The sequence below is a fragment of the Sapajus apella genome, unplaced genomic scaffold (assembly GCF_009761245.1).
Source record: "Sapajus apella isolate SASKATOON/1434 unplaced genomic scaffold, GSC_monkey_1.0 scaffold4, whole genome shotgun sequence".
Lineage (NCBI taxonomy): Eukaryota > Metazoa > Chordata > Mammalia > Primates > Cebidae > Sapajus > Sapajus apella.
The window spans coordinates 29574899-29598049 of record NW_022436944.1 but is presented as its reverse complement, the minus strand read 5'-3'; the positions used below and the strand labels follow the sequence as shown (position 1 = coordinate 29598049).

At 42.4% G+C, this 23151-nt stretch overlaps 1 protein-coding gene across 3 annotated transcripts in view; it reads left to right on the top strand.

Annotated features, from left to right (window-relative positions):
- Window positions 1-23151, top strand: part of IL20RB (interleukin 20 receptor subunit beta) — a 41070-nt gene that overhangs the window by 5522 nt on the left and 12397 nt on the right. For 2 of the 3 annotated variants that reach the window (XM_032265590.1, XM_032265573.1), the window contains exons 2-5: window positions 13623-13749; window positions 14733-14923; window positions 18523-18647; window positions 21066-21216. In XM_032265590.1, coding sequence (XP_032121481.1) covers window positions 13623-13749; window positions 14733-14923; window positions 18523-18647; window positions 21066-21216 — 594 coding nt within the window. The remainder of the gene's footprint in view (window positions 1-13622; window positions 13750-14732; window positions 14924-18522; window positions 18648-21065; window positions 21217-23151) is intronic. The other variant, XM_032265580.1, reaches the window with a different exon arrangement.

Genomic DNA, 23151 nt, shown 5'->3' with positions numbered 1-23151 from the left:
CTACCTGCTTTATTGTCTTAAAATTGCAACTCCTTAGCCTTTGAAGTTTGTTCATGTCAAATCACGTTTAAGAGAAATTTCTAATTTTGATACTCCAAGGCACTAAGCACTTTGCAGTGTTGATGCGAGTCTGGAGTTCTCTCTCTCTCTCTCTTTGTGTATGTGTGTTTTACACAGAACAATTTAATTATTCTAGTTAGTTTAAATCAGGCAACAAATCAGTACTAAGATAATTTGCAAAGATATGGAACTGGCTTAAACATCAAATTTATGGTATTCTTTTCTAGCTTAAAAACCTTCACAGCTCCCAGTTGTTCAGCACATGATGTCCAAATTCTGCTGTTTGTCTCATCACCCAGCATATTCTGGCCCCATCCTGTATTTAACCCTATTTCTCACTGCTCCTTGAAAACAAATAAGGACTACAAGCAGCTGCTGGCTTAACAGTCAGCATATTATACCTTCATTTCCTCCTCCTGACCTTTATTTATCATTTCCCACCAGAAGCACCATCTTCAGCTTTTCCGTCTACATCTTTCTGAGACCTCACTCTTCTTTGACACCAGGTACTTTAGCTTCTGGGGTTACTGCTCTTTCTAGCACTGGCCGGGAGGGCCAGGGCCTAGGCATCTTTTCTGGTGTCCCCACATCCCCTAGCATAGGCTAAACGTACTGGTTGTTTGGTTAGTTCGTTGGTTGGTTATTTAGTTGTTGGAATAAAAATGCTGCCAGAAAACATTCCTCCACTAAGCTGAAATGAGAAGATATGAGGCTGAATGAGAAGAGGAAAGCCCAACATTTTTTGACTTGACATTTTCTTCAATGACACCATTCTTTTAAGTCTTTTCTTGAAAACTCCTGTTTTAAACAGATCTGGAGGTGAGTGTGCACTTCTGACACTTATAAACTTACATAGAAAACACCTCCCCCAAAACAAAAACCTCAGTGGTGAGACCACAAGGATGTCAGAGCCAGAACGACCTGTGTGTGAGTTTTGCCTCTATCACTCACTAGCTCAGGACTCAAACATCAGTTTCCCTACCTGTGAAATGATCATAATAGCCACCTTGAGGTTGTGAGAGGTTAAATAAGATAATGCAAACAAAAGCACTTGGAAGACTTCAACACTTCCTCACGCCCAAATGTTAGTTATTATTATGTTGGTTATACAGCTGGTGTTATCAGTAGATAATTGCTTTAGCTGAGGTTGCCTTTATACAGTTTTGGCCATTTCCTCTGGATTGTGTAGTTGCCTGTGATGAATTCTGCAAATTCTAAATGAAATTCTATTAGTTACTAGATCACTGGTCAGATGGGTAGAGTTGTGGCTGTCTTTCATAGAAATTTGCCTTGCCCTGTCCCTCCCAAATAATAGTGTGTGATTCAGGAAGGTGATTCTGCTACCAATAGTAATAATAAGGACAATCAAAATGCTATTTCTGAGTACACATTGTGCCTTAGGTTAGCAAAAATGTTCTCTTGACTTCTCACATGAATCCTGCAAGGTAGGTGTTATCCCCATTTTACATATTAGGGACAGAGACTAAGAGAGGTTCAGTTATGTGTTCAAGTACATATATCTAGTAAGTGGGGGATTGGGATTTGATGATGGTTTGTTCTGCTCCAGAGCCTGTGCCCTTTATACTTCTCTGCAGAAGCTGAGGCATTGGAACAAGCCAGAAGGAGGGAGGAGGGACAAGGGAAAGGAAATAAAGAAGATGGTGCTATCTTTTCTAATGCATTTGCCTTAAAGGCTGTTGGAGGGAAAGGTGGCAAAAGAGGATCCAAATGAGGGGAGTGGACATCAGACACAGTGAGGGTCCTTCAGAGAAGAGATGCAAAGATTTTTGCCTGGGAAGGTCACCCCAGGGCTTTATGGTGGGCAGCCTTGATGCTACTTCCCTTGCACTGACTCACTCAAGGTTTTATGAAATAGGTGTTCAGCAGCAAAAAGGATCTAATTTAAAGATGAATGAAGGATTAGGAAAAGAGTTAGACCTAGGCTAATTTCCCTAAGGAAGCCAAAGCGTAGTTTACTTGTTCAACTTTCATTCATTTAACACCATTTATGTACCAGGTTCTGGGATGTGTGCTGATTAGAGAGATTTTAAATGCTTGTATTCAGGGAGCCTAAAAGTCTGCTGGGAAGTACACTAAAGTCTTTGGTATTTGGGAATTTAATAAAATTTTAATTATTCTTTAGCAACCAGAAGTGAAGTCTAGATCAGTGGTTCCCAATCTCAAATGCACTTTGGAATCACCTGGGGAACTTTTTAAAAGCTAAATTCTGGGACTTCACAGCTAGAGATTCTGAATTACTCTAGGGTGCTGCCTGGATGTTGGGACTTTTTCAAAACTCTGTGGGTGGGGCTCCTTAGAAAAGTGATTCATTCCAGGGCTGGGAAGGGAAAAAACAAGATGAGACAAGAGCATTTTGTGGAAAGTAATGAAATGCTTAAAAAAGGATGGGGGCCTAAGTTAACAGTTAACATAGTATCCTGGATTGGATCCTGGGATGGAAGAAAGACCTTAGTGGAAAAACTAGTGAAGTTTAAATAAAGTCCGGAATTTAGTAATAATGTACCAATATTGGCTTTTTAGGTTTGACAAATGTATTATGTTTACATAAGCCGTTAGCATTCAGGGAAGCTGGGGGAAAGATATATAGGAATGCAGTGTACTCTCTCTGCAATTTTTCTGTAAATCTAAAATTATTCCAAAAATTTAAAAAATCTATTTTTTTTTTTTTTTTTTGAGATGGAGTTTCACTCTTGTTACCCAGGTGGAGTGCAATGGCACAATCTCGGCTCACTGCAACCTCCGCCTCCTGGGTTCAGGCAATTCTCCTGCCTCAACCTCCTGAGTAGCTGGGATTACAGGCACGTGCCACGATGCCCAGCTAATTTTTTGTATTTTTAGTAGAGACGGGGTTTCACCATGTTGACCAGGATGGTCTCGATATTTTGACCTTGTGATCCACCCGCCTCGGCCTCCCAAAGTGCTGGGATTACAGGCTTGAGCCACCGCGCCCGGCCAAAAAAAATCTATTAATAAAAATAACATGAGTAAAAGGGGTGGGAACAAGTCAAAAGGACACACTCAACTTGAAGGTGTTCCCATTGGCCAAAAGCTAGAACAACTTGAGTAACAAAATAAATAACAGTAGTGTTGGACTTTATAGAATAAATTAAAATATCCACAAGTCCATATTGGCAAAAATAAATAATTGAATAAATGGTAGAGAAGGAAAATCTCTTTCTAACAAAAGAATACAATTAAATAAAATATCACTACTAGAACATCACAGCAATAATTGTTACAAGAAATATCCATCAGTAGATGTTAAAATTAATAGATGAAAATTTGAGGAGAAATGGAATATTTGCACAAAATATCTCCCCCAATGTATTTATTAACTACATAGGGGAAAATGGTGGCTTTATAGTAGAGATAGTTTCTTAATCAAGTGATCAGGGCACCTAACATCACCAGTAATAAGATGTACTGACACTATGTACTCTCTGTGAGTGTGTGGAAAAAAACGTGTAGATACGTTCTACAAAACAACTCTTAAAAAATGTTAAGGTCTTAAAAAAGACAAAGATAGACTGAGAACAGGTTGGAGGAGACTAACCAGACATGACAGGTAAATGGAAATTCTGGATTTGATCTTGGCAAAAAAAAAAAAAAAAGCATTAGGAGAAAAACTGATGAAATTTGATTAAATACTGAAGCTTAGTTAATATTGCATTAATATTGAAATCTTTAATTTCTATATGCTATGGCTATGTACATATGGAAGGCTGAGTGAAGAGTATATGAGAGCTCTCTGTACTGTTTTGCAAATCTTCTGTAAGTCTGAAATTATTTCAAAATATAGTTAATCTGTTCATCATTTTACTGGGCTAACATCAAGGTATGGGCAATACTACATTCCTTCTGGAGGATTTGAGGGGAGAATCTGTTTCCTCCTCCCATGGCATGAATATACTACAGTTTGTCTAACCATTCACCTGTTGAACGACATCTGGGCTGATTCCAGCATGACTGAATATTTGTGTACAGGTCTTATGTGATGTAAGGTTTTCATTTCTCTGAGATAAATGCCCAAGAGTGTAATTAGATAATATAGTAACTACATGTTTAGTTTTACAAGAAACTGTCAAACCATTTTGAAAAGTATCATTTTGTGTTACCACCAACAATGTATAAGTGATCCACTTGCTCTACGTCCTTGCTAGCATTTGGTTTTGTAACTTTAAAAACTATTTTTTTTTTTTTTTTAAATAGAGATGAGGTGTCACCATGTTGGCCAGGCTGGTCTCGACCTCCTGACCTCAGGTGATCCAGCCATCTCAGCCTCCCAAAGTGCTGGGATTACAGGTGTGAACCACAACGCCCGGCCAACTTTAAAAACTTTTAGCCATTCTGATAACTCTGCCTGAGACGGGATTTCACCATGTTGGCCAGGCTGGTCTCAAATTCCTGACCTCAAGTGATCTGCCTGCCTCAGCCTCCGAAAGTGTTTGGATTACATGTGTGAGCCACCGTGCCCAGCCCTAACTATATGTTTCTTGTTTGGTGGGTTTTTTTGTTTTTGTTTTTGTTTTTGTTTTGAGACAGAGTCTCCCTCTGTTGCCAAGGCTGGAGTACAGTGGCACGATCTCAGCTCACTGCAACCTCTGCCTCCAATGTTCAAGAAATTCTCTTGCCTCAGCCTCCTGAGTAGCTGGGATTACAGGCACTTACCACCACACCTTGCTAATTTTGTATTTTTAGTAGAGACGGGGTTTCACCATGTTGTCCAGACTGGTCTCGAACTCCTGATCTCAAGTAATCCTCCCACCTTGGCTTCTTAAAGGGCTGGGATTATAAGTGTGAGCCACCGTGCCTGGCCATTTCTATCTAACTGTATGTTTTTACCATTTAACCTACTTCTCTTCATCCTCCCTACTGCCACCCACTCACTCTTCCCAGTTTCTGTTGTCTGTCTTTTCACTCTTTACCTCCATATGATAAAATCGTTTAGCTTCCACAAATAAGTGAGAACATGTGATATTTGTCTTTTTTGTGTCTGGGTTATTTCACCTAAGATAGAGTTCAATTCACATTGCTGCCAATGACATGATTCCTTTCTTTTTTTTGAGACGGAGTTTCACTCTTGTTACCCAGGTGGAGTGCAATGGCGTGATCTCGGCTCACCGCAACCTCCGCCTCCTGGGTTCAGGCAATTCTCCTGCCTCAGCCTCCTGAGTAGCTGGGATTACAGGCACGTGCCACGATGCCCAGCTAATTTTTTGTATTTTTAGTAGAGACGGGGTTTCACCATGTTGACCAGGATGGTCTCGATCTCTTGACCTTGTGATCCACCCGCCTCGGCCTCCCAAAGTGCTGGGATTACAGGCGTGAGCCACCGCGCCCGGCGATTCCTTTCTTTTTATGGCTGAATAAATAGTATTCCATTGTGTATATGTACCACATTTTCTTTATCCATTTATCCATTGATGGACACTTAGGTTGATTCCCTATCTTTGCTACTGTGAATAATGCTGCAATAAACACGCAAGGGCAGGTATCCCTTTGACATACTGATTTATTTTCCCTTGGGTAGATACCCAGTGGTGGAATTGCTGGATGGAGTGGTAATTCTATTTTTAGTTTTTTGAGAAATCTCCATACTGTTTTCCATAGTGGCTATACAGTTTACATTCCCACCAACAGTGTATAACAGTTCCCTTTGCTCTGCATCCTCACCAACATTTGTTGTTTGTCTTTTTAGTAATAGGCATTCTGACCTGGGGTAAGATGATATCTCATTGAGGTTTTGACTTGCATTTCTCTGATGGTTAGTGATACTGAGCATATTTTTATATGTCTGTTGGCCATTTGTATATCTTCTTTTGAGAAATGTCTACTCATGTCTTTCTATTGCCCACTTTTTTTTTATTTTTTAAGTGTTGTTATTTGAGTTTTTGTATATTCTGGATATTACTCTGTTAACAGATGAATATTTTCTCCCATTCAACAGATTGTCTCTTTACTCTGCTGATTGTTTCCTTTGCTGTGCAGAAGCTTTTTAGTTTAATACAGTCCTATTTGTCTCTGATTTTTACAACAGTCTCAGGAGGATTGATATTGATATAGTTCTTCTTTGTATGTTTGGTAGAATTCAGCTGTGAATCCATCTGATCCTGGGCTTTTCTTTGTTGGGAGACTTATTACTGATTCAATCTTGCTACTCATATCCATCAGTTAAGGTTTTCTTTTTCTTCCTGATTCAATTTTTGCAGGTTGTATGTGTTCAGGAATTATCTATTTCTTCTAGGTTTTCCAGTTTGTCACCCTATAGTTGTTCATAACAGTCTCTGATGATTTTCTGTGGTATCAGTTATAATGTCTCCTTTTTAATTTCTGATTTTCCTTATTTGGGTTTCCTCTCTTCTCTTAGTCTAGCTAGTGGTTTATCAATTTTGTTAATCTTTTTGAAGAAATATTTTTTTTCCATTTCCTTGATGCTTTGTATTTTTTAGCTTGTATTTCATTAAGCTCTGCTCTGATCTTTATTAGTTCCTTATTTCTTCTAATTTTGGGTTTGCTTTGTTCTTGCTTTTCTAGTTCCTTGAGGTACATTGTTAGATTGTTAATTTTTAATCTTTCAGCTTTTTCAGTATAAGCATTTATTGATATAAATGTCCCTCTTATTACTGCTTTTGATGTATCCCATAGATTTTGGTATGCTGTGTTCAATTTTTATACATTTCAAGAAATTTTAAATTTTCCATCTTAGTTTCTTTGTTGACCCAGTGGTCATTCAAGATCATGTTGTTTAATTTTCATGTATTTGTATAGTTTACAAAGCTTCTCTTGGTATTGATTTCTAGTTTTATTCCATTGTGGTCTGAGAAGATAGTTGATAAAATTTTGATTTTTAAAAATTTGTTGACACTTGTTTTGTGGCCTAACATATGGTTTATTCTGGAGAATATTCCATGGGCTGATGAAAAGAATATATATTCTGTAGTTGTTGGATATCATGTTCGTAAATATCTGTTAGGTCCATTTCGTCTAAAGTCCAGTTTAAGAACAATGTTTCTTTTTGAAAAACAATGTTTTTTCTGTCTAGATGATCTGTCTAATGTTGAGAGTGGGGTATTGACGTCCCTCTTCCCCAATCATTATATTGCAGTCTTTCTCTTTAGATCTGACTATGGGTGCTCCAGTATGGGGTGCATATATATTTTGAATTATTATATTTTCTTGCTGGATTGATCCATTTATCACTGTATAATAGCCTTCTTTGTCTTTTTTTAATTGCTTTTGACTTAAAGTCTATTTTATTGATATAAGTATAGCTACTACTCTTTGCTTTTGGTTTTCATTTGTGTGGAATATCTTTTTCCATCCCTTTCCATCCATATATGTCTTTACTGGTAAGGTGGATTTCATGTAAGCAGCATATAGTTGGAACACTTTTTTTTTTAATTCATTCAGCCATTGTATACCCTTTAAATGGAGAATTTAATCCATTTATATTCAGGGTTATTAGTGATGTGTGAGGTTTTTTTCCTGTCATATTGTTAATTTTTTTCTGTATGTTTTACATATTATTTATTTTTTCTTTTTCTCTTATTGTTCATTGTGTTTTGGTGGATTTCTGTAGTGGTACCATTTGAGTCCTTTCTCTTCCTCCTTTGTGTGACTGCTTTACCAGTGAGTTTTATACTTTCATGTGATTTCATGATGGTAAATGTCATTCTTTCACTTCCAGATTTAGGATTCCCTTGAACATTTCTTGTAGGTCTAGTCTAGTGGTAACAAATTCCCTCAACACTTGTTTGTCCGGAAAGGACAATTTCACCTTGATTTATGAAGGATAATTTTGCCAGATACAATATTCTTAGCTAGCAGGTTTTTCTTTTTTTCCTTTCAGCACTTTGAATATATCATTCTATTCTCTTCTGGCCTGTGCAGTTTCTGCTGAGAAATCCATTGTCAGTCTGATGGGGTTTCCATCAGATTAGATACTTTTTTTCTAGCTATTTTTAGAATTTTCTCTTTATCTTTGGCTTCAGACAGTCTAACTCTAATGAACATTTTACATTGTATGTCCCTGTAGATCATGAGCCTCCTGTAACTAGATATCTAAATATGTTGCTAGACATAGGATGTTTTAATATATTATTTGGTTAGATAGGCTTTTTAGTCCTTTTGTTCTTTCTTTCCCCTTAGGGATACTGATAATAAATAAATTCAATTGCTTTGTGTTATCTCAAATGTCCTGAAGCTTTTGCTCATTCTTTTTTAAAACTTTTATTTGACTGGATTATTTCAAAAGACCTGTCTTCAAGTTCTGAGATTCTTTCTCCTGCTTGATCTAGTCTATTGTTGAAGTTTCCAAATGTATTTTGTATTTCTTTCAATGAGTTGTTCAATTTCAGAATTTGTGTTTGGTTCTTTTAAAAAATATCTATCTCTTTGGAAATTTCTCATTTATATTCTGAATTGTTTTTCTGATTTCTTTTTATTGTTTTTCAGATTTCTTTTTATTGTTTTTCAGAATTCTCTTGTATCCCACTGAGCTTCTTTAGTATCAACATTTTTAATTCCTTATCTGAGATTTCAAAAATTTCTTTTTGATTAAGATGTATTGCTGGAGAATCATGTTCCTTTGGAGATGTCATATATCCTTGCTTTTTTGTGTTTCTTGTGTTCTTATGTTGATATCTGCACATCTGGTATAACAGTTTTTTCTTCCCATTTTTGAATTTACTTCCATAGAGGAGGATGCTTTTCTGAAGATATTTCTATGGTGTTCATTGGCTACAGCATTTTGGCTTTTATTCTAGGTACTTTAGCTGTAGTGTTAGTGGTATCTGTGATTTCATCAGTGGGTTAGGGTGCAGTTATTGGAGTCTTTGGTGAAGTTGTGCTGTGGAATGCCAGGTGGGCCAGTCTATAGGCCCCAGATGTGGCAGTGGTGGTCTGAGTATGCCTATCCTTGTGTCCCAAGGTTGTGTATGCTGGCACTGGTGTTGGTGATTACCAGATTGCTGATTCTTGGGCCTCCACATGGCTTGCTTGGATACTGGCAGTGGTAGTGGTGGACTGAGCAGGCAGGTGGGTTCCTGGGTCCCTGGACAGCTAGCATGGCACAAGTGATGGCAGTAACAGTGGCAGGATAATTATCTGGGTTCTGAGGGTTGTCCCTTTATGTTGGCAGTGGCTGTGATGGGCTGTGTAGGACAGTCTCCAGGACTGCAGGTGGTACTTTCAAGTAGGTGCTAACTGAGGTGATGGCAGCCAAGAGTTTAGGCCCAACCTCAGGACCCCAGAAGGAGTGCTCAGGTGCCCAAGGTGCCCTTGTCACTCTCCAAGGCCCTGAGCTATGTGCTCTGTCTTAGAGAAGGGGGTGAAGCTGGTTTGGGTGGGCCTATGCTTAGGCCCTTCAATGGTGGGAGCAGGTACCAGTCATGGTGGGTAGGGGTCAGGGCAATCCTCAGGTCTCAGGTGGAATGCATGGGTGAGGAGTGGTAGCAGCTATGCTGAGACCCTCCCACTGGAGAGGGTGGGGCTGACCTCTGCCACCACAGCCTGGGCCAATAGGTAGGGAATATGCACCTGTCTCATTTTTCAGCCCTGGTGGGGCTCACCCCACAGCCCTGGCAGCAGCTGGCCACACCTAGCTTGAGCCCTCACCTTGCTGCAGGAGCCCCCACCGAGCTTGTGACCAAGTCCCAGTGGCAATTTGTGTCTTGTGTTCATCCCAGTCTCAGTCCCGGCAGCACTCACTTCCTAGCATTGGCAGCTGCGGCCCATGCCTCATTTGATTCTCAGTCTCAGCTGTGGGAGCTCATTCCCAGTTTGTGCCCCAGTCTCAGCAGCAAAAGCTTGAGTTTCCCTAATGCCTCAGTCTTGGTGCTCCTGGCCACCATGATAGCATGTGCATCTGGCAAAGGCTAGGATTTAAAATGGTACCTTGCTGTAACTGATTAGGTCTCAGAAAAAGTATGGGACCCAGCATGAGTTTCCTTCCTGAGACAGTTTTGCCCCCCAATCTCCTGGCAGCTCCCTATATATGTTTTCAGGGCTTAAGAGGGTTGAGGAGCTCTTCCATGGCCAGGACTGCATGATTCCATGGTGGGAATGAAGGCTACTGGAAGACTCTCACTTACTCTTTTCCCACATTGGGAAGTCACGCTTGGCTACCAGCTGATCCTAGCCAAGCAGGCTGCCTCTCCTCCTCCTTCCTTGCTTTTGGTGTTTCCTGTAACTTTTCTGTTGAGTTCTAGTGTTCTCTTTTGGATAATGTATTCAAGATTTGGGTTCTTCTAAGTGAAGGAGGTAAGCATGAAATGCTTCTGGTCAGTCATCTTGAAGCTCCTCCACCTCCTCTTATGTATTCTATTTCCTTTGACTTTTCTTATAAAATTTAGGAAAAACTTATCTATATTAACAAAAATCTTGCTGGATGATTGATATAAATTGCATTAAATCCATATATCAATTTGGGGGAAAATTGGCGTCTTAACTACATTGAATCTTCTAATGCATGAACACAGTATGTCTCTCCATTTAGTTAGATCTTTGTTTTCGTTTACCATTGTAGAACTTTCCCTATACAAACCCTGAATATATTTTGTTAGGTATAGACCTATTTTTCTGATTATAATTTTAATTTCTGTGTATGTGTTTGTTGCTTGTATATAGAAATACAATTTTTTTTTTTTTTGAGATGGAGTTTTGCTCTGTCGCACAGGCTGGAGTGCAGTCATGCCATCTTGGCTCACTGCAAACTCCACCTCCTGGTTTCAAGCAATTCTCCTACCTCAGCCTCCTGAGTAGCTGGGATTATAGGCACACACCACCTTGCCCAGCCAGTTTTTGTATTTTTAGTAGAGATGGGTTTTTATCATGTTGGCCAGGCTGGTCTCAAACTCCTGAGCTCAGGCAGTCTGCCCTCCTTGGCCTCCCAGAGTGCTGAAATTACAGGTGTGAGCCAGCATGCCCAGCCTAGTTTTAGAGTTTTTAAGATTCTGTGGGATTTTTCTACATATCATATCATGTCATATATCATTTGCATACAGGGGGAGTTTTACTACTTCCTTTATAATCTATATTTCTTTTACTTCTTTTGTTTACCATATTACAATGGCTAGATCTTTCAGTGGTATGTTGAATAAGAGTGTTAAGAGTGGACATTCTTGTCTGTTACTGATCTTGGAGAGGAAGCATTCAGTCCTTCACCATTAAGTAAGATGTTAGCTGTAGGTTTTTTTGGAGATGGTCTTTATCAAGTTGTGGTAACTCCCTGCTGCTCTTAACTTGAAGAGAATTTTTGGTTTTGTCTTGTGTTTCCTTTTTTTCTTTCTTTTTTTGAGATGGAGTCTTGCTCTGTCACCCAAGCTGTAGTGCAATGGCACCATCTCGGCTCACTGCAACCTCCATCTCCTGGGTTCAAGCGATTCTTCTGCCTCAGCCTCCTGAGTAGCTGGGATTACAGGTGCAAGCCACCCTGCCAGGCTAATTTTTCTATTTTTAATAGAGACTGGGTTTTACCATGTTGGTTAGGCTGGTCTCAAAATCCTGACCTCAGGTGATCTGCCTGTCTCGCCCTCCTAAAGTGCTGGGATTATTGGCATGAGCCACCACACTGGGCCTGTTTTGTCTTGTTTTTCATAATGAATGGGTGTTGGGTTTTGTAAATACTTTTTCTGTGTCAATTGATATGATTTATGATTTTATTCTTTAGTTTACTGACATGGCAAATTACATTAGCTGATTTTCAAATGTTGAACCAGCCCTGCATACATAGAACAAATCCCATTTTGTCTTGGTGTACATTATTTAATTTGGATTGCTAATATTTTGTTGAAGATTTTTGTCTAAGTTCACAAGATATATTTGTATGTAGGTTATGTATATATTGTCCTTGTCTGATTTTGGTATTGGGTAATACTAGCCTCATAAAGTTAGTTGGAAACTGCTCTTTCCTATTCTGCGTTTTAGAGGAAATTGCATTTGTTGATGTTGTCTTTTTTAAATGTTTGGTAACATTTTCCATTAAAACCACCTGTGCCTAGAGATTTCATTTTTGAGAGCTTTAAATTATGTAAGTAAATTATATTAATGAATGGATTTGTTGACATATAATTTAATTATGTGATTAGTTATATAAAATGTAGTTTTATATTTAATAGTTCTATATTCCCCGTATAGCTGTCTAGAGAATTTTTTTTTTTTAATTTACCAGAGGAAGGAGTCAGAGGGGACCATTCCCTATCCCTGTCCTCCTGTACCACTCTACCCCTTTTCCTTTCCATCCCTTGGGTGATTTCAAGCTTAGGGGTGCAAGCCTGCCTTGTGGGTGCCCCAGGTGTTTCCTCACAGAACAGACCATGGATGCTGAGGGTGAGATGGAGGTATGTCACTAGGGTCCTACATTAGAGAAGGGGGAGGGAAACCAGGTGGGGTGTCCCCAGAAGCCTTCCATCCCTTTGTGGTCACAGGGCTTGATAACGAACAGCAGGTGCCAATCTGGAGATAGGCACAGAGATGAAAAGTCCCAAATGAGGATCGCAGCCCCACCCCCCTATGCCGTTGATACTATCACTGTACTGTAACAGCAAAGGGAGGCAGGTGTTGGGTATTTGAAGGGAACATAGCAGAGAGTGCAGACTGCACCTTGGGATGACATGCGAGGATGAGCTTTTTGGCTTTGTGGCTGCCCAAAGTCCTTATGAGCATGTTTAGCTCTATAGGCCTCTTTCATTCTCTACAAATCATAGACCCACTGTGTGCATCCTCTGGGCACACTGTCTGGGCACACTCTGGGCATACTTGTGTCTCAGACTGGCTCAGGGGCCGCATTCTTTCTGGGGTAGAGTCGCAGAGCTGGCTTGGTGTCCCACTTGAATGGGCTCTCTCCATAGCAGATGTGAGCCTGTACTTCCCACCTGGCAGCTATGCCCCATTTGGCCTTGTTGAGGGACATGAAAGGATGTGCTTTGGCATCTGAGGATGGCAGTAGCAGGAGAGGGTGGTGATGAGAATGTTGTAGTCTGCATGAGTTTTCCATAAATGGTTAAGAGGCTCATGTTTATGCAACTTGCTTGAGGCTGCATAGTAAGTGGCAGAGTCAAGGCCTGGATCCAGGTCAGTCTAACACAAGAGTCATAAATAATGTGACTCAGTTTTCTCATTTGTGCAATGGAGAAACTAATGGTCTTTACCTCCCAGTATGGTCATGAGGGTTCAATGAGACAATCATGTAACAATCCAGCACATGGCCTAGATAGAACATGGTAAGTACTCAATAAATATTAGTTATTATTAATATTGATAACGTCATTTATCAACAAAGTCAGAATTATAAGATGGTAGCAAAAATTGATCATTAACATAAGTATGAAAAAATTAGAGTTGTTTCTGGTTTGTAAACATGCGAGGCCTTTCTTTTTTTGGAGACAGAATCTCATTCTGTTGCTCAGGCTGGAGTGCAGTGGTGCAATCTCAGCTCACTGCCACCTCCGCAGGTGGGGCCTTTCATTAGACACTAATTTGAAGCTATGGCATTCCTCCACTACAAGCCTACCTGTCAGCCAGCCTATCTACCTTAATCCTAGATGAAGTGGCTGTTCTGCCTGCCCCTCAGAACCTCTCTGTACTCTCAACCAACATGAAGCATCTCTTGATGTGGAGTCCAGTGATTGTGCCTGGAGAAACAGTGTACTATTCTGTCGAATACCAGGGGTGAGTTTTTTTTTTTTTTTTTTTTTTTAATAGTTCTTCTCCCTTAGGCAGAAGTTGGTTCCTGAAGGCATAGCCCTTCCTTCTGAGCCCAAGGTGGCTTTTTGAGCCCAGGGATAGATTATCCCCAATGATCTACCTGCTCTGCCTGCATAGGTATTGAAGGAGTTGAAGAAGCAAGGGAAATTGTTCTGTGGATTTGACAGTGAACTTTCTGGGAAGACAAATGTGCATAACACATTTTGGTGAAGCTCTTTTAAAAAGTGAGTCAGTTGTCCAGTGGGTTTGACTCTGACTTGAGATGGATAAATCACTGGAGACTCAGATCCTTTAAGGGTGGAGAAGTCCTTACTTTCCCTGACTTCATAAGCTTATCTCTAGGAGCCAAAACAAACTATGACCCTAAAAATCAGCTGGCCCTGGGACCAAGCAGGTTCTAGTCTTCTGCAAGTGTCCACGTGTTTGCAGCTATTGCTGGGCCAAAAGTACTTAACATTTTGGAGAAATGACCAGTGTGGCAAGAACATCACAGTTAGGAGCAGAGTGAGCGAGAAGGCCAAAGCATCTTGCAGGCTGCTGGCAAGAGTTTGGAACCCATTCTAAGTCCTGTAGGAAGCCATTCAGGAGAAAAGTGTTGTGATCTGCTGAGTGATGAACGGTTTCGAGAATGGCAGGTGTGCAAGCTGGGAGACCACAGCAAGGCAAGGAATGACAGCGGCTGAGATTAGGGTAATGACCCTGGAGATGAAGAAACCAAAGAGATCTAGACACACTGATGTTTATGCCTAGTTTTCCCTACCTGGCAATAAAAGGAGTAAGGGAGAATGGATGGTTGGTAGGGAGGAGAGCAGAGGAGCTAGGATAATGAGCAAGTACTTATTTTACTTACCTCTAAAAAGTAGGAGAATGAAGGCAGTTACTTGCAACCGTAACTGAGTCTGTGTCAGAGGGACTGGTGTAACTCTGTGCCTTCCTCTCCTTGACAGGGAATACGAGAGCCTGTACATGAGCCACATCTGGATCCCTAGCAGCTGGTGCTCACTCACTGAAGATCCTGAGTGTGACGTCACTGATGACATCACGGCCACTGTGCCATACAACCTTCGTGTCAGGGCCACACTGGGCTCACAGACCTCAACCTGGAGCATCCTGAAGCATCCTTTTAATAGAAATTCAAGTGAGGCATTTCTCTGCTTACACCCCATCCCCACAAGTCACCCCTTTAGGAACCATGTTCATCTAGACTGTGTAGACTCTTTTTAGTATCAAAATAGTCTTGCAAAGCCACAGTATTGTGAACACAAACAACCTTACTGGTACATTTGAAAAGTTGCCAGCTGCTTCCCACATGTTGCTCTCTCTCATGCCCTTTGACTTTGGAAGTCATTCCTGACTGTTTCTGTCAGGATATGCAGGTGTGGGGATGCTGACTTTGGGAACCTGGAAGGAAAGCTGCTCTGGAAGTGAGGAGATGGCACTAGGACTGCTACTCCCTACCCTGATTGTGTCTCCATAAATCTTACACTGCCTCCCACTTGATGCCTTATTAACTGCATATTTACTGACCTTGTAAGCAGCTTTGTTGTGCAAGAGGATTTATACATTTAACAGAGCCACCAGAACATTGCCCTTCTATAATGACTTCTGTGGGAAATAAATAACTTTTCTTTTGTAGTGGTACCTGGAAAAGGATTGAGAAAGAAGTAATAGAGGAATCCAGATAGGTGGCCAAATATGGCTATGTGCAAGCAATGGCCATTGTGTAAAAGGACGTGTTTGTTTGGGGAAGAGAGGCAAGGGCTGATGGGCAGTGGGAAGGGAAGTAGCTGATCTCAGACTCCTGAGCACAAGTGATTCTCTTTCCTCAGCCTCATGAAGTGCTGGGATTATAGGAATGAGCCATTGTGCCCGGCCATCACAAAGTTAACAGCTAAAGGCTTGGAAGTAGATGAGACTATCTAGGGACAAGATATTGAGGACAAAGAGAGGACAAGATCCTGGAAAACCTCAGGCTTTAAAATGTGGATGGAGGGCTGGCAGTTGTTGTAAAGCAGACATGGGTCATATAAAGATAAAGGAGTGCCTACAAAACTGTGTGGGCTGGGATGTTCTATAACAGCTTGTGCTTAACAAGGCCAGTATAAACAGGAAAAGAGCTTGCTGCAGGGGGAGCTGAGGAACAGCAGTCTGTACTTGCATCAGAAGACGGAAGATAGAGTTCTATGTGATCCCTCTGTGAGCCAAGCAAATGGGTTGGAATGGCATGATGATCTCTTAAGGGCATTAAGTTTGTCCTCTTCCATTTGAAAAGGCCACTCAGACTTCTCCCCAGGAATGTGAAAAATCTTGATTTAAGGATCTTGATCCTGAAAAGGATCCCTACTCTCTTTTTTCTTTCTTTTTTTTTTTTTTTTTTTTGAGATGCAGTTTCACTCTTGTTGCCCAGGCTGGAGTGTAATGGCATGATCGTAGCTCACTGCAACCTCTACCTCCTGGGTTCAAGTGATTCTCCTGCCTCGGCCTCCCAAGTAGCAGGGATTACAGGAATGTGCCCCTATGCTCAGCTAATTTTGTATTTGTAGTAGAGACAGGGTTTCACCATGTTGGTTAGGCTGGTCTCAAACTCCTGACCTCAGGTGATCTGCCCACCTTGGCCTCCCAAAGTGCTGGGATTGAAGGTGTGAACCACTATGCCCAGCTGAGGATCCCTACTCTTAAAGGTAAACTTTATTGAGAACAGAGGTTTTTAACTTTGACTGCACATTTGAGTCACAGGGGAGCTTTAGAATCACTTATGCCTGGGGCCCTTCCCCAGAGTCTGGTTTAAATGATCTGCATGCATTTTGTTCACTGGAAGTTTAAAATTCTCCCCAGATTATTTTCATGTACAGCTAGGGTTGAGATCCCCTAGTAAAGAGGCAAAATACCCCATACAGGGGAAGCAGAAATGTAGAAAGAAGTGGCCTCAAATTCTGCAGATTATGTGATTCTGGGCATGTCACTTAATCTCTTGTAAAACAGGAACAATGTTTACCTTCTAACACTTCCTGGGCAGATTAAATGAGATAAATATGCAGAATGCATAGGACAGAGGTTCCTGCCCCAACACTGTCAAACAAGTCTCCTCTGAACCTTAACTTCAGATTATTTTCTCTAATTCTGTTCTCAATGAAGATGGAGGTCAGAAGACCCAATTCAAATCATATTTGGCAGAAAAGTCGAGGAGTCAGATATCTCTTTTCCTTCTGAAAGTGTTTTGGAGGTAGTGCTAGTGGTGCTGTGTGCACATATGAAGCCTCTAGACTGAGTGTGTTTTGCACAGTTGGCCCTGAACTCCCAGGTCCTCCTGTCCCCTATCCAGGTAGCTTTCCAACAACCAGGCATATACACTTCTCTGATGAGGGAAGTGAGGAGGAAATGCTTTGTTCTCTGAAAACTCCCTCCAGGAACTGCCTTTCTTCTGAGTGTCCACCGACCCCAGGGGAGGCAGATTTAGCCCAGAACATACCCTACCCTGCTAACCCATCCAAGACGAATGATCAGGGTGGTCTTTCTGGTCCTGCAGTATCTGGATCTGAGAGGCAAGTTTTACTCCACTGCCAGTCACCAGGGAGTAGAGACTATCTGTGTGGGCCCTTCTGTTCTTGGTCTGCTGATAGGAAGGTATCCACAGGGGCTGTGGGCCTCTCTGCTTGACCTCGCAATATGAAAAGTGATGTTTGTGTTAATCTGTAATTTCTAGAGTTGATTATTGGAATTTTCAAAAAGCCTGTGGGCTGGGCTCATTGGCTCACTCCTATAATCTCAGCACTTTGGGAGCTCGAGACAGGGGAACTGCTTAAGCCCAGGAATTCAAGACCAGCCTGGGCAATGTGGTGAAACCCCATCTCTACAAAAAAAAAAAAAAAAAGCTGCATGTGGGGTGATGTGTGCTTGTAGTCCCAGCTACTTGGGAGGCTAACAGGGATGATTACCCAAGCCTGGGAGTTTGAGGCTACAGTAAGCCATGGTAGTGCCACTGCACACTCCAGCCTGGGTGACAGAGTGAGACCCTGTCTAAAAAATAAAAATAAAAAGCTGGTGACTTGCCAGCATCCCTTAATCAGGATATGAGATGAAAAATAGAATTGGGCTGAGAATAGAATGGCCAACCCATTCACAGGCTGCTAATCTGCTGATATGTCAAACTTATCAGTAGCCAATACATGCCACAGATCTATGTGAGCTATAGGAATGCATGTGCCCCTGCCAGGAGTGCTCATTCCTAAGGGTCAAAGACTGGGCCTGACTGTTCAGTATAGACCTGAGCTCACATATATTTGGCAAGCATTAAAAAATAGCATCTGCTCACTTAGATGAGCCAAAATGAGGAGCAATTTCTGCTGAAAAAGTGGTGGGAGGAGGGGCATGGATCATAAAATTTTAAAAGAGCAGGAGATAATGTTTACTGGAGTTTTTAATCACTTTTCTTGTGTATATGTGCCTACTGGAGAAGGAACAGTGGACTTCATTATAGTTAAAGGATTAAAAAGGAAGAGAATTATAGTATTTATCATTTGTTTTTTCATTCATTCATCACTCAAAAAGCATTTACTGAGCACCTGCTGAGTAGAGGAAAGTATTTCTGTACATGTTTCCATGTGCTTGAAGCTACAGCTGACTCCCTCCCTTCCCTACAGAGACTGACATATTTCCACTGATGACATGGTCACTGTGTTCCAGGGAAATCAGTCTTGTCTGGGACTGGCTTTGACTCTCCTATTATCTTGCCAACAGCCATCCTTACCCCACCTGGGATGGAGATCACCAAGGATGGCTTCCACCTGGTTATTAAGTTGGAGGACCTGGGACCCCAGTTTGAGTTCCTTGTGGCCTACTGGAGGAGGGAGCCTGGTGCAGAGGTGAGATCCTAGCCTTGGCCTTTGGGTCAGGCTTCTGTGAAGAAAGCACAGATCTCTGAGGGTGAGCAAGGGAAGCTGGCCCTTGCAGTGCTCACTGTCTGGGCAGCCTGGGGATGAGCCGTCCTGGGTGAAGTGTGCAAAAGATTAGAGTATGCTGACCACCCCATCAGCCTCTTCTCCAAAGAACTGCCTTGGTCCATTCCATGCCTTGGCTGGGAGCCCTTCCAGGCCAGATCTGCTGAAGTGTGGGGCTGCCCCCTGACCCTAAACTCTACCCTAGGTGGACCCACAATACCTTTTCAATGAATTTTTTTCTCCCTCCTCAGCTCATCTCCTCAGCCATATAGGGGCAGCAGTCAGGGTTTCTAGATCAACAGGATGATTTCAAAAGCACACAAGGCTGGTACAAACCTCCTGAGGGTGTATGTCTTGGCAAGGTGCAGAGGTAGAGGCAGGAGCCAGGAGCTGCTTATGAGTAAACCCATCTAACTATGAGCAGGTGAGCCATGCAGAATGCCCAGGTGGTTGCTGCCCTCTTCTTTGGAAGGGTGCTACAGCCTGGGATAGGTGGGAGGCCAGCCTTCACAGAGAGAATAACCAGACAAGCAGTGGCAGTACAAGGAGTGGAGCATGAGCAGGAATTAGGGGACACTCCGACCTGTGGAGCCTCTGTCCAAGCTGATATGGTGACAAAGCTTAGAGGCCCACTCCAGGTAGCACAAGCAAAGATAGGCTTTATCACAAGGATTAATACAGTACAATAAGGGGCTCTCGCAGATCTATGAACAGAGCTGGCACAGGGCCAGGCTGCAGCCTCGCTTAGCCATGGCCCTTGCTCCTCTCTGGTTGGTGCCCCTCTTGCACATTTTCTGTGGCCCCTTCCCAGCTTATTCCAGGCTGCGATGCCTCATTAGTGCTTCCTACTCATGCCTATGATGTGCCCCTGAGCCCCCTCAAAGCCTCTCAGGCCTGACTCCTCCTCACTGGGCCCTCTCTCCTTTGTCCCTGCTTCTCGCTCTCGGTATTCAGTTTCCCAACACCAAATCCTCAGAAGAATCCAGTTGGTCTTGCTTGTCTTATCAGGCCAAGCTTCAGGGGTTTCTGGTAACCAGCTCACCCCTGATTGGACCCTTCTCAGGCCAAGGGTACCCTTGATCTTATAGCAGTGTCTGGACTCAGAGCACGTGCCCCACCACCCATTCAATGAGGGCTGTAGGTTGGGTAGCTTCCATGAAAGGTGGTGTGGACAGGTATAACACTGGGTTCCAGTATTTACCCCTGCTAGGAAAGGCCCCACTGTAGGATATGAGATTGCCAGCCAGGAAGATGGAGTAGTGCTGGGGATAGGTCAGGGCCTGAGCAGGAGGAAGCATGTGGCTCCCTCAGATTCACTGGGATGGAGCCCGCTCCCCACCCTTGGTAACTGGCGGGGCTGGGGCTAAGAAAGGAGCATGTACCCTGAGTCATCTGGGCTTGGTCCAGGCAAGCCTCCACAGGCTCAGATGTAGAGCACAGCTTCAGGGAGGGGCATGGAGGTGGAAGTGTGAACAGATGGATGGACAGATGGGTGGATGAGTGAGAAGGTACTGCCCATGGCTCCACCGCACTGATTCCCTGGCAGCAATGGCCATGCCAAGCCCCTGCTCAAGTCAGATTTTCAACCTTCAGGTCTCTGTGTAAATGTTATCCTATCAGATAAGGCTTCTCTAACCACTCTGTTTAAAATGGTGCCTCCTCGTCACTTTGCTTTGCTTTTCCTTCACAGCCGTTATCACCACCTGAAGTGTATTTTTTTTATTGTCTGTCTCATCCCATGTAAGCTCTGTGAGAGCAAAGACTTTGTCCATTTTGTTCAATGCTAGGTCCCTGTGCCTAGAGCAGTGCCTAGCACATAGTAGGTGCTTAATAAATATGATTGAATGAATGAGTGCCTGAATGAATACATGCATAAGTGAGAGGGGACATTTGTGTGCATCCAGAAAGGAAGTATCTGCAACTTTCCTTCCCTGGCACTTTTTGCCCTTTCCAGTCCTGCTGCCTTCTGGGAATAACTGTGTTTTCTTTTCTTTTTCTCTCTGTCTTTTTTTTTTTTTTTTTTTTGAGACAGAGTCTTGCTTTATTGCCCAAGCTGGAGTGCAGTGGCATGATCTTGGCTCACTGCAACTTCTGCCTCCTGGGTTCAAGCGATTCTCCTGCCTCAGCCTTCTGAGTAGCTGGGATTACAGGCACCCACCACCACGCCCAGCTAATTTTGTATATTTAGTAGAGACAGGGTTTCACCATGTTGTCCAGACTAGTCTTGAACTCCTGACCTCAGATGATCTGCCCACCTTGGCCTCCCAAAGTGTTGGGATTACAGGTGTGAGCCACAGCACCCTGTGTTTTCTGTGTTTAACTGTGTTTTCTGGTCTCCCAAAGGAACGTGTCAAAATGGTGAGGAGTGGGGGTATTCCAGTGCACCTGGAAACCATGGAGCCATGGGCTGCATACTGTGTGAAGGCTCAGACATTTGTGAAGGCCATTGGGAGGTACAGCACCTTCAGCCAGACAGAATGTGTGGAGGTGCAAGGTAAGGATGGCTTCTCTCTCCCTGGAGTCCTGCACAGGTGATAGCCCCTCCTGGCATATCTCAGAGGCCTGCTGGGTTCCTTTGGTTCACTGACCTGCCTCACAGGCTGGGTAGGTTCCTGTGGTAAAAGTATGCCTGTCACTCTGATTCCCCTAGAGGCAGGAGTCCACCCTGGGTCTGGGTGGGGTTACTCAAGCAGCTGTCTGAAACACTTTCCCCCTTAAAGCTTCGTAGGCCTGGGGGCCAGATGTTGCAAGACTGGTTTACCAGATGGTTACTACCTGTGAATCAGAGCCTGCTGCAGGAGAGGCAGCCACAGGCTTCAGAGGGTCAGACCTTGGACCCTCTGAAGACTGTGGCCCACATTGTATAACACCACAGCTTTTTACATTGGGAAGGAACCTTAGGGAAAGTCTAGAGAATCCTCTTGTTTGAATTACATTTTTCTCTTGAATATTTTAAAGTCAGAAAACCTACAGTATTTAAAAACACTTTGAAAAGAAGCAAAACCAAACAAGACCTTACATCCCATGCTCTGTCACTCAAACATCACTAGTTACATTTTTGTGTATAGCTTTTTGGTCTTTAAAAAAGAGCTATTATCTTTTTAAAAAGACTAATTATTATCTTAAATATGTAGTATACTTATTTATTTATTTATCTTTCTAAAACAATTTATTTTATATGTACAGACAGGGTCTTGCTGCATTGCCTGGGCCATGGCCTCCCAAAGGACTGAGATTATAGGTGTGAACCACCACATGCGGCTCATTCAGCTGTAGTTCTGTAACATACACATTTTGTGCCTGCTTTTTCACAAATATCATATCTATAACATGTTTCATGTAGATTTCTTGATTACTATTTTACACTACTTTTTAAAATCGTGCAAGTCAAGCTTGCTTGACAATCCAAACAACAGCAAAACATGTAAAGTAAAAAGTAGGACCAGGCATGGTGGCTCACACCTATAATCCCAGCACTTCGGGAGGCCAAGGCAGAAGGATTGCTTGAGCCCGGGAGTTCAACACCAGCTTGGGCAACATAGCGAGACCTTGTCTCATGTTAATAAAAAAATAAATAAAGAGGTAAGTAAGTGTGCTCCATTCTCCTGCACACCACTCAGGAGGTTTCCTTTGGTGAGTCTGACGTTTAATCTTCCAGGGGTTATCTGTGTAATACCAATGTTCACATATACAGATGGGATGATATTGTACCTACTACTCTATACTTGGCTTGTCTTCACTCAGTAGTATATTGGGAACATCTTTTCATGGCAATACGTATGGATCTACCTCATTTTTAAAGGGCTGGGTGTGGTGGCTCATGCCTCTAATCCCAGCACTTAGGGAGGCCTAGGCAGGTGGATCACCTAAGGTCAGGAGTTTGAGACCAGCCTGACTAATGTGGTGAAACCCTGTCTCTACTAAAAATACAAAAATTAGCCAGGCATGGTGGTGCATGCCTGTAATCCCAGCTACTGGGAAGCTGAGGCATGAAAATCGCTTGAACCAAGGAGGCAGAAGTGGCAGTGAGCCAAGATTGTGCCACTGCACTCCAGTCTGGATGACAGAGTGAGACTGTGTCTCAAAAACAAACAAACAAACAAACCCAAAATACACAAACAAAACCCAAAGCACATGTATATGTCAATGTATGTAAATGAAAGGCTGTTGCTCTAGTTCAGATGTTGCTAAGAACTGATGTATATAATTGTTTCCTTCCTTGGAATTAGTTTTTGGAATTAAAATTTCAGGAGTTGGGGAGAAGTGGGGATATGGGCACAAAAAAACAGAAAGAATGAATAAGACCTACTCTTTGATAGCACAATAGGGTTGACTACAGTCAACAATAACCTAATTGTATATTTTAAAATAACTTAAAGAGTGTAATTGAATTGTTTGTAACCTAAAAGATAAATGGTTGAGGGGATGG